Source organism: Peromyscus californicus, unplaced genomic scaffold (genome assembly GCF_007827085.1).
Source record: "Peromyscus californicus insignis strain IS unplaced genomic scaffold, ASM782708v3 Scaffold_13__1_contigs__length_99412109, whole genome shotgun sequence".
NCBI lineage: Eukaryota > Metazoa > Chordata > Mammalia > Rodentia > Cricetidae > Peromyscus > Peromyscus californicus.
This window is the reverse complement of record NW_026294424.1, coordinates 85,384,048-85,396,203: the sequence shown is the minus strand read 5'-3', so window position 1 is coordinate 85,396,203 and position 12,156 is coordinate 85,384,048. Positions and strand designations below refer to the sequence as shown.

At 44.3% G+C, this 12,156-nt stretch overlaps 1 protein-coding gene across 1 annotated transcript in view; it reads left to right on the top strand.

The window, feature by feature from the left end:
- Positions 1-12,156, top strand: part of Ccdc158 (coiled-coil domain containing 158) — a 62,546-nt gene extending 50,390 nt beyond the window's left edge. Inside the window, exons 21-24 of the mRNA XM_052735385.1 lie at positions 4,771-4,838; positions 6,733-6,891; positions 10,516-10,623; positions 11,930-12,156. Coding sequence (XP_052591345.1) covers positions 4,771-4,838; positions 6,733-6,891; positions 10,516-10,623; positions 11,930-12,006 — 412 coding nt within the window. The 3' untranslated portion in view covers positions 12,007-12,156. The remainder of the gene's footprint in view (positions 1-4,770; positions 4,839-6,732; positions 6,892-10,515; positions 10,624-11,929) is intronic.

Genomic DNA, 12,156 nt, shown 5'->3' with positions numbered 1-12,156 from the left:
ACAGTTTCCGACACTACAGTGGCGGCTTTCCCTGCTACTGAAGGTAGGGGCTTTTTGTCCGTTTCTGTTTTCGGGGTCTGTGTGGTTTGCGTACAGACTGAAAATCTAACAAGGGAGGTTTTTGCCATTTGTAAACTCCCATTAGGACAGGTGTTTTGTTTCATCAGGCCTTCACCTGGCCCAGTCCCCCAGTGGATTGCATTTGCTTGTCTGGGTGCTCAAGGACAGAGCTTATGCTAGAGGCAATCACCCCTCAGGGCTACACTCCCTCATCTCTGGGAGTCAGTTGAAACAAAGCTTTTCTCAAAGAGATGCTTTCTCTGACAGAAAAGAAAGCTTTACTCCTGGACAGTTCTGTTCTGCCCTGGCTTGGCTCTTTCCCCAGACAGCGTTCTGACTCAGCAGCACAACTGCTTCAGACACAGTTCAGCTTTACTGTTTTCCCAGAAAGGTCCTTTCTCTGATAGGAAAGCTTTTCTCAGATTTCCTTTTGCAGCTGTGGACCTATCAACCCAGTACTTTCAGGAAAGCGGACAACTGCCGTTCCCACCGGCTTTAGCTTTGTTCATTGGCAATCTTCCCCTGGGTCCTGCAGCTTCCTGCCTCAGCTCTGTGCTGCAGGAAGTTTACCACAGCAGGAATCCTAGTATCCCCAAATGCATTTCAACTCAGAGATGCTGGCCAGTCGCCTCTGGGTTTTTGGTCAGAAGAGAAGATACAATGCTTACAGAGTTTGAATTGATTCAGGGGATCTTTGCTTAGGACAATTAGGAGCACCTTTTCATTCTGAAATGCTCAGAAACAAAACCTTTGATGCCTCAGCTCAGCTGTAACTGAAAAGCTTGGCTTTTTTGCTTTTCTCAGGTAAAGTCTCCTGCCCTTTTGGGCTCTCTGTAGCTCTTTACCCACACTTTCCCAAGCATTTCCCTCAGGGTACTCTGACCCACTGTCTTTTACTAGCTTGAAGAGATAGAGCTTAGAAAAGTTTTTTAGGAACTTGTCCCTGCCTCTTGCATTGCAGGGAGGATTTTTAAAGCTTGAAAGAGAACTTAGAGAGGTTTTGCTGTCTTAAGAGGTTTGTTGTTTTCCCTTAGAACTAATCACAGGTGATCCCCATACTAATATCTTCAGGTGATTCTAATTTTTGTCCTTCTGAGAGAGTGAGTTCTGAAAGGCTTTAGTTTTTAAGTTTGAGAGCTTTTGAGAAAGATTAAGGCTTTTTAGAGAGATTTTCCCCCCTAAGTTTTCCAAGAAAAGCTTTTAGTTTGAGAAAGTTTTTTTTCCCCAAGAGAGAAAGACCAACTTTTCCCAAAACTTCCCAACTTTAAACTTTTTGACTTTTTACACCCCCATTTTTGCCTCAGGGAGAAAACACTTTCTCCTGCTGCTTGGACTTAGCATTTTAGCATTTCAGTTGTCCCCAGGTCAAAAGCTTCCATAGGAAACTTTTTCTTCCCCATAAGCTCAGAGAAGAGCTTTTTTACTACCCGAAAAACCCAAAGAAAGATTTTTTCCCAGTTTGCATTCATAGCCCCCAAAGTTAAAAAATTGAAGAGTTTTTCTGTCTAGTTGCCTTACTTATTTTTTCCTACACAATCTTACACTTCTAAGTTTTTCCTACACTATTTTACTATCCTATGCCTTATTTGTCAGATAGAAATTGAGAAAGGGATACAAGATAGAAAATTTTGACAGAAGAGAATTTCGCTGCAGCATCGGACATCCTTCCAGTCCGCTTTCCTTTTCTCTCGAGGATAAAACCCCTGCCTCTCAATAATATATAAAAAAAAATATTTTCCGTAACACCGGCATGCCTTATCCACTGGCAGGGCTGAACTCAGCACTTTCGCCAAAAAGTCTGTAATAAAACTATTATTTTCCTTTATCTTTAGTCCCTATTACTTTGTCTTTAGTCCCCTTTTTTTTCTTTAGTCCTTTTTTTTTCTTTAGTCCCTGTTCATGGCGCCATTCTGTGGGGCGTTTACCCACCACCCCCACAGTTCCCCAGAGTTTTCTTGAGTGCGAGCAGCAGGAAATATTAGATAGAAGGATTTATTGCAGAGAATCTTGCGGAGATAAACAGATAGAAAATAAAGGATAGCCTCGAGAGGGCCTGGAACCTATTCCAACGGGCCTGACTGTCTCTGCCCCAGGGTTTTTATAGAGACGCCAAGGGGTGGAGCAAAAGACCTCCTCCCCCAGCACAGCCAAGTGCAGACCATCCCAGACACCTGCACTCAGGCCCGTGGTCTAATCATCCTTTATGCGGACCTGCTGGGTAAAGCCACGAGGAACCCGAGAACGGGCTCCCACACTCCTGGCTCTAGGTTCCTGGCCTGCTTGAGTTCCTGTCCTGACTTCCTTTGATGATGAACTGTGATGCAGAAGTGTAAGCTAAATAAACCCTTTCCTCCCCAAGTTGCTTTGGTCGTGGCATTTCATGACAGCAGTAGTGACCCTCAGACAGTTAAGGACAGGCTTCCTTATTCCTGTGTCCTTGCCTACCAAGTAACCATTCAGTAAATATATTTCAGTGACCGAATCAAGGCAATGTCATATGGACTTTCTGTGTCTGCTTCTTGAGCACAGTACACATTGAATCTTTGTAAATGTGTCTTTTCTTTTAAACAGAAAAGATGTGCTGATTTCCTCCTTGCTTGGCTATATAATACCACTCTGTACCTATGAATAATAACTACATTATAATTCCATCCCCTCTGTTTTCTACTTGCTTAAGAGTTATCTCACTTTGACTAATCTATGTGGAGGCTATTATTTTCCTATATTTAGGCTAGAAATGAAGACTCAGATTGTTGAAGCCATTTGCCAAGGTCGTTCAGCTTGTTAGCTCTGAAGGCCACATTGAACTCGAGCTGCACTAGCTTCAAGTGTGTGTTTGTGGCCACTCCTGTGTCCTGCCTCCGAGTCCTCCAGGAACTACCTGGGAAGATGCCAGTCACAAGCATAGGGCAGAGTTACTTCCCGAGCTAACCAAAGCTCCCCTGGAGTTTCTCTGTGACTAGAAAAACCTGTTTCTTAATAATGAAATTGTCAATACTTATTTTATTATGAAAAAGTCACTGAGAAGATATTGCTTTACCACTGAACGACCAGCATAGCCAAAGACATCTGGATTCTCACATCTACATTTGTATAAACTATACTGTGATAACCAACTGTCAGTACAGCCTCCAGGGAACTCCACTGTATGCTCTTCAGAGACTGAGACTTGCAAAGTGTGTAACAAGTCATTTTTCCTTTCAAAATTTTCACATTCATTACGTGTGTGTGTGCACTCGCGTGTGCATGCGCGCGTGTGTATGTATGTGCCAGAGCACTTGTGTGGCAATCAGAGAACAGCCTGTGAGCTGGTTTTCTCCCTGCACTGTATGCCCAGGGATTGAACTCAGGTCACCAAGGCCGGTAACAAGAGCCTTCCGCTGCCGAGGCACCCGGCTGCCCTTGTACATTTTCCTTTGCTGTAGTTACATTCTTAGACATCGACCCCAACGCTGTTGTTCTCCAGTTACTCAAAATTATTATGAAATTGGTAAAGTAACCTCCAGCATTGCACTTCTGCCGGTCATCTCTTTCATTTGTGTCCTGCATAATGACTCCTATGAATAAAACATTGCACAGCAGTGAAACGAAGCTAATGGCGCACTGTGACAGCGGCAGTCATGGACCCGGAACCTACCGATGTGGCCGTGTCTTGGAGTCTTGTAAACTTGAATTTCTAATGCGGAACTCTTGTTACTCTCTTTGGTTTCTTCTGTTTCCTTGTTCTTTGTCATGTGACCCTGGGAACTCAGATTCCCCTGCCTCAGCCTCCCAAGTGCAGGGATTACAGGTGTGTGCTACCGCACTCAGCCGGCTTCACTTTTAAATGACTGATTAAAATTGCATCTTATAGAACACATGAGAAAATGATTTGTATTTATAATTGTTATTGCACAAAAATTAATTTTCTAACCAAGACTCTATTAATATAATTTGTCCTACAGTATTGTGGACTGGGGATGTGGCTCAGCAGTTAATAGAGTGCTTGCCTAGCATGCACAAAGCCCCTCATAAATCGGCCATGATGGTACACACCTCTAACCTCAGTACTCAGGAGGTAGAGGCAGGAGGTTCAGAAGTTCAAGGTCATCCTCAGCTACACGGGGAGCTGTAGGCCAGCCTAGGCTAGAGACCTGGCTCAAAAAGGAAAAAAAATCATCCTTAAGTACTGAATGCAAAACTGTAAGATAATTTGGGGTTTCCCATTACAGTATTTCAGAACCTCTACAACTTACAGTTATGATCGGGTATCTTGAGTTAAATATTTCAAGCCACCACATTTGTGTGTATTGGCTTGCCTTGGTCCATATATCTGTACTGTGCCTTAGAAAGGAAATCTTTGCGTTGGCATTTATATTAGTTTCACTAACTCTTCTACCTGAAAGAAACAGCATGAGAGAGAAGATTTTATTTTGGCTTATGGTGGTTCAGGCTGTGCTTGGACAGAACTCCATGACAGGAGGAGAGTAGACGTGGGGAGAATGTTGGAAGGGATCCTCAAAGCCATGCCTCCATCGGCTTCCTTCTCATGACCAGGCTTCGCCTCTTCCTCCTCCTCCAGCACCATCTATTCAGAGCCTGCATGAGCTAACCATCTCTGGAGACATCAGAGACGCCCCAGCCCAGCGCTCTGCCTTGATAATCGCCTAGGTGTTACTCAGTCCAGTCGAATTGGCAGAATTAACCGGCACACTGTTCTTATGTTTCCAGAGAGCCGGTCACACTGCACACGGGAGACCTGGAAGATCCGTCTAGCTGTTTCACATTCACGTCTACAGGTGAGTTCCAGGGAAATCTGCAAGGGTCCTCACTCCAAGAGAAGGAAGCCAGTCACCACAGCAGTGGTTAAGCCCATTAACTCTGGTCTCACTTCCTACAACCCCGTTTGTCATTCTGTTTTACCTACCCGGAACTGGTCATTGAACCTGCTGGCTGTCTTCCTCTTGGGCCTTTTGCACCTACACTGCCACAAACATTGCTAATCACCTTATTGTATTCTAATTGTATTGTACTGTGTTCAAATGTCACTTTCCCAGCAACCCTTAACGCTCACCACTTACTAAAAAAAATCACACCTGCCCACACTGTCCAGCTCCCCTTACCTTTTCCACTTGGATCACACACCACCCTCTAACACACCGCGTCACTCCCGACTTCCTGTTGTACTGGATGCCCTGGCACAGCCTGGGAAGTAAAACCCTGCAGTCTTCACTTCCTGATCCGCCCCGGGTATGTAGACCCTTCCTGAGGCAACGCAGCTGCTCAGTATATGCTTATTGAATGGCTGGAGTAAAAAAGGAGGCTCGAGGCTCTCCGTGCCATTTCCAGTGAATCACAAAGTGACTTCCGTAAAAACAAGCTTCTGAAAAGAGGAGCCAGACGAGATGGGAAGAACAGACTGTCTGAAAGTCACAAGACTCAGACTCAGAATGGGAAAGGACAAGAAAAATGTCAGACAATGACTTCAAACATGGCCAAAGAACCAGTTACAGAAGGCCGTTTAACACGGGAGAACCAGTTACAGAAGGCCGTTTAACACGGGAGAACCAGTTACAGAAGGCCGTTTAACACGGGAGAACCAGTTACAGAAGGCCGTTTAACACGGAGAACCAGTTACAGAAGGCCGTTTAACACGGGAGAACCAGTTACAGAAGGCCATTTAACACGGGAGAACCAGTTACAGAAGGCCGTTTAACACGGGAGAACCAGTTACAGAAGGCCGTTTAACACGGAGAAAATTATAGAGTATGGTAGGTTTAGAAAGCAAGGCAAGAGAGTTAACTGTTTAACTTACAGAAGAGAGAGTAAGTGGGAAAGAATGAAAATGACGATTATTCAATAAAAACATGGTTATAAGTCTGGCCAGTCCTAATGTGAATAGGGAAAATTAAAGTATAATGTGAGAAGAGCTTCCTTTATAGAAGTGTTAATATAGTTAAAATTAAACATTGTATACTTTTATGTGTATATGCAGGTGCGCGTGCGTGCATGCGTGTGTGTGTGTGTGTGTGTGTGTGTGTAGACCTGAGGTCAGCCTTGAGTGTCGTACCCCAGGATGCCATCCATCTTGCTTTATGACACGGAGCTTTTCACTGGCCCTGGAACTGACAAAGTAGGCTAGGCTGGCCAGCCAGCGATCCCCAGGGGTCCTCCCTCCTCTTCACTGCCAAGGCTGAAGTTTCAATCTTATGCTGCCACTTTTGTGTGGGTCCCGGCTGAGGTGTTGACAATCCCAGACCAGCTGGATCAAATAAGCAGTGGATCTGATCTGAATGGAGAACTCTGGATCCCAGGGTCCTACACATTCTCATTCCTAAAACCAGGGTTCTCCAGATGATTAGAGGCTGGGTAGTCCTTCAAGTCCATCTGCAAGCTAATAGCAGGGGAGAAGAGCTGCTTAGCCTAAGAATCTTGAAGCTTCAACAAGAGGGGGCAGTGATTCTACCTCAGTGCAAGGCTGAGGCATGGAGGCTTGCTGGAGAGAGAGCCAGGGGTGAAGATGCTGGACACTGATGTCTCCAGGTAATAGCAGTATCAAAACTAAACCCACTCGTAACTGTTCCATCCCCTTCATGGAGGCGTTTGCTTGTGAAAGGCTTGATGTTTTTTATAAGTGCACTACACTATTTTTAGCTAATTTTATCTTTTACCCTTGTCCTTACACAATTTTAGCAAGTCCGTCTGTGAAGATTTCAGCCTCCCGGTCATTCAATTCTTCTCCTAAGAAGTCTCCAGTGCACTCGCTCCTGACTAGTTCTGCCGAGGAGTCAGTAGGCTCCACATCTCAGTACCGCTCCACCAAAACTGTTCACTCACCCAACTCTACAAAAGGTAAGAATGGCCTGCTGGGGCTGATGGGGCTGACTTCTTACAGCAGGGGATCGCAAGGTGCTGCACACTCTTCTCATACACAGCCTGCAGTTGATGCTGTAAGTGTGTGGTCTTTAAATTAGACAGCGATTGTCTATGTATCAGGATAATAGAAGCTTCGATCGTGTGTATAAATGCCTTTCTCCTCTGGTCTGGCATGAACAGTGAACTTTATTTTCTGTTATTTTTTTTTAACACTTTGTATCTAAGTACTGAGACCTTCCACTCTTGCTTAGTTAAAACATGGTTCTCCTTCAGCCAACACCTTTTTAAGTGTCGATGTCTGATATACAACCTTGTAAAAATCTCATCAAACTTTTTTTTTTTTTTTTTTTTTGGTTTTTTGAGACAGGGTTTCTCTGTGTAGTTTTGGTGCCTGTCCTGGAACTCTATAGACCAGGCTGGCCTCGAACTCACAGAGATCCACCTGACTCTGCCTCCCGAGTGCTGGGATTAAAGGCGTGTGCCACCGCCGCCCGGCTCTCATCGAACTTTTTAAGTTCAGTTTTTGTTTTATAATTTAAAAAGTTTGATTTGTAGTAAGGGCCTTGGAATATTGAATTACTGATAAGTATGTTGAATTGGACTTGAAGTGTTTCTCATTCTACACAGCAGTGACCAAAATCAGCCCAGCACTCTGGACTCACTCTCATTGATGAGGCATAAGTCACACAAGGTGCGCGGTTTCTGTCAAAGCGTTTCTGAGCCTTTTCATGGTCTACGCCACTCCTATTTCTAGAGTCTAAAACCACTACAAACATCAAGACCTGGTCACATTTGAGTACACTCTATGGTTTATTGTGCGCGTTGTGTCCTCGGTCTTTTGTTCCCAAGCTCTTTGTGTCATCTCGTCATTCAGGAGACACAGAAAGGAGGTCCCAGAGTCCAAGCCGGGTCTACATGGTGAATTCTGAGCCATCCATGGCCACATAGCCCTGCCTCAAAGGCGGCAAACAGACCACAAGCAAGTGCAAAAACCAACTAACTGACCCATTCAGAGTGATCCCGGGAGGAGGGGCAGTACCCGAAATGTCCCACAGTGACAGGACATCTTCCCCCATTTCAGATCCTCGATAACTAACTGACCCGTTCAGAGTGATCCCGGGCGGAGGGGCAGTACCCGAAACGTCACACAGTGACAGGACATCTTCCCCCTGTAGCTAGAGTTTTCCTGCCTGGCCCACGGTCAGGGCAAATCTCTGTCACCCGCCAGTCCCACAGCCACTCAGACCCGACCAAGTAAACACAGAGACTTATATTGGTTACAAGCTGTATGGCCGTGGCAGGCTTCTTGTTAACTGTTCTTATAGTTTAAATTAATCCATTTCCATTAATCTATACCTTGCCACGTGGCTTGTGGCTTACCAGTACTTTACATCTTCCTTGTCCTGATGGCGGCTGGCAGTGTCTCCCTCACCCAGCTTCCTGTTCTCTCAATTCTCTTTTCTGTTAGTCCCGCCTATACTTCCTGCCTGACCACTGACCAATCAGTGATTTATTCATTGACCAATCAGCAACACATTTGACATACAGACCATCCCACAGCACTTCCCCTTTTCTTTTCTTAAAAAGGAAGGTTTTAACCTTTACACATCTCCAAATTCAGCTTGGTATATTTGGGAATTTGGACGTAGCTTCTCTTACTACTTCCTGTTGGAGGGGGGCGCTGTATCTTATGGGGGCACAAAGAATACTTTAGGATTATGGAGTAGTCCATGAGGGTATATCGTCTGAGCCAGTTGCCTTCAAACCATTCTGGATGTTGGATCATCTGGGCCATGGCGTCATCGGAGACCTTTCAGGGGGTCTTGGCTGGTCAAACCTGATGTGTCTTAATCTGGAACAAATCCATAGCCTCTGGCTTTCTGTGGAAACAAAAGCAGAGCCTCCTTTCCAAAGTAACATATCCTTACATCCAAATTTTGAAGTCAAGGTACCTTTAAAATATACATTTTGGCATAACTCAACAGCTTTTACAATTAAATGTTTTTCTTCAGTTACGAATATCAAAGAGAACATAATCCAGATTCTCTGTGTGGTAGCCATCTTTACGTGGCTTATTTTTTTATATTAGCTTGAGCCCATTGCTTTAAACTGCAGCCTTCTAAGCCTGAAAGGGTGCTGGCGCTATGGCTGCTGGCCCCGCCCACTTCAGCTTCCCAACATGGCGGTGGTACGTTTTCTGCCAGCTCTGAGAGCCATCAACTCTCAGAAATAGTCGGTCTATGCTTCTATCAAAGCAGCGTGTAGCCCAGAAACCTCTTTTTTTTTTTTTTGTACTAGCAAAGGCTAAATCCACCACACAGCTTAATGTGTCACTTGCAGAGGCCATACTGTAGGTCAAGCATGCACGCACGCTAGGAACCCGCCAGTAGCTCAAACCGGCAGGCTTCCGCTAACTTGAAAGAGACAACTAGGAACTGTTTTTAGCTCCGTTTTAGAATCTTTTTACTCAGTTTTTAGGTGGAAACTCTTGCCAACACGTTGGGCGCCATTTGTAGCTAGAGTTTTCCTGCCTGGCCCACGGTCAGGGCAAATCTCTGTCACCCGCCAGTCCCACAGCCACTCAGAACCGACCAAGTAAACACAGAGACTTATATTGGTTACAAGCTGTATGGCCATGGCAGGCTTCTTGTTAATTGTTCTTATAGCTTAAATTAATCCATTTCCATTAATCTATACCTTGCCACGTGGCTTGTGGCTTACTGGTACTTTACATCTTCCTTGTCCTGATGGCGGCTGGCAGTGTCTCCCTCACCCAGCTTCCTGTTCTCTCAATTCTCTTTTCTGTTAGTCCCGCCTATACTTCCTGCCTGGCCACTGACCAATCAGTGATTTATTCATTGACCAATCAGCAACACATTTGACATACAGACCATCCCACAGCATCCCCCATTTCAGATCCTCGCCAAGCATCATGTTGTGTACTATTTCTGTTCAAATATTTCTAAGAGGCTGTTTCTCATCCTCTTAAATTGAAAACCTTTTAGATAATTATTTTTAATACTATAATTACAACAAAAAGGGTATTTGGTAATAAAAAGTAAGCAAAAATGTTTTTAAAATTATTCATCTAGTCGGGGGCTAAGATCAAAATTCACCTCTTCCATTTGCTAACCAAGTACTTTGAAAAATGGACAGAACTTACACACTTACTAAAGACAGCTTTCATGGCTCTCTGGCCTCATCAGTTACTGCCACATCCTAGGGTCTCCGTGCTGTGCCATCCTCCACTCAGGTGACAGCCCTACGTGGGAAAGTGGGCCAGGGTCTGAATTAGATCTTGTGCCGCACGCCCCAGTTAGGAACTCCTCAGGTTGTATGAAAATGACCACTGGACAAAGTGTCACTAACTTGAAGTATTCTCGTGAGTCCTGTGTAATACTATGGAGTTGAATAACAGTAAACCAAATTGATTTGAAACAAAACCAAATAAGCCAGTGTTGCTGCATTTAAATGGGAATTTTTTCATTTTCAAATGTTTCAAAGTTTTCTTAGGAAAAGTTGTTTAGCACCTAATTTGAAGATTTCTAAAAGCGATATTAAATAGACTTTTAATATCACATCTAAGCAATTTCCTAATAGATTCACAGTCTCCGTCACTAGAAACAACAGGAAAAACATGCCGAAAACTGCAGAACAGACTGGAAAGTTTGCAAACCTTGGTAGAAGATTTACAGCTGAAGAACCAAGGTACCATACAGAGGTCTCAGGCCTGGGGGTTTAGCTCAGTGATAGAGCGCTTGCCTAGCTAACAAAAGCACTGGGTTCAGTCCTCAGAACTGGGGGAGGGAGAATTCACAAAAAGATACACACACACACACACACACACACACACACACACACACACTAAATATTTTTGTAACAGCAGACATTTATACAATAAATGTAAGAATAATAATAATAATAGGCTCTGCTTGCACCTGTGTGCAGCCCCTAAATTCAGGGCTGCTCTTGTCTTCATGGGGCCTTCATGACAGCACAGGAGTGTGGGAGCTGTTATTGTTGTCATAACAATGAGAGCACAAGACAACACAGTCAGTCCTGTGTCTCCTAGTGAACGGCAGAGCTGGGACTTGATCCCTGGAACTCCTAACACACCGCGGGCAACTCCCATCGCTGTTGAATGAAATTCCAGGTCCCCTAAACAGTACGAACACATTTCTGTTTAGATTATTGAGTCTTTTTAAAAGCAGTTCAAGAATTTCATACAATTTATTTTGATTGCATTCCTTTCCCTACCAGAACCACCTTTCCTTCCCCACCCACCCAACTTGGTGTCTTTTAAAAAACCTATCAAGTATAGTTGGTGCTGCCCATATTATTGTGCGTTTTTTTAAAGGAATGTAGGTTTGGGGGGCTTTTTTGGCCCACCTTTTGCCCACACTTCGATCTATATTTCTGAGGTCATCCTACCCATGTCCTCCTAGAATCTTCTAATCGGGAGATGCTGGCATTTGTTAACAGAAACAGTACCTTGGACTAGAGGCAGTGACCAGTAGGGCGGCTCTTGAAGTTCTGAACAAATAGTTTGGAGGGTTTGGGCAGAGTTTATCAACACTTAAAGTACAAGGCTGTAGGGACAGTTTGTTGTTAAGACATTACCTCCCATGTCCAAGACCGTGGGTTCAAGCTCAGCACAACCAAAAGCCAAAATCATACACACATTTCCATTTGTGTGCATGCACACAAGAGAAATCTCCCACACTGTTTACAGTAATGACTGCTGACCCCCGAGATGGGAGGTCAGGAGGCTTTCCTCTGCTACCCTTTGGAGGTGCTTGCATTCTGCTTCTTCTGTCTCCTCCTGCTTAGAGAGGCTGTAAGCTTGCCGTCACAGCGGCCTTTACAAAAGTGCACTGCACTGAAGTCTTACACACCTCTGGGCTCAGAGTGAGGCTGTTCTGCATGCTAAAGGCTCATCCTTAAAGACAAGTGTGGAGGGGCTTCAAACCAGCGATGACTCTCCAATCTAACTTTGTTTTATTGATATTTTCAGCAATGTCTTCAATGATCAGAAATCAAGAAAAGAGAATTCAGAAAGTGAAAGACCAGGAAAAAATGTTACTAAAATGACACATTGCTTGCCCGCTCTCTACAGAGGGCTAACACCCGATTAATTGTGATGTTACTTATAATTAGTGCCCTGTGGACTTTTTCTTTTTATGTGAAAATTTAATAAAAGATACCCTGTCCTGTAAACTCTATTTTGAAAATAAACTTCTT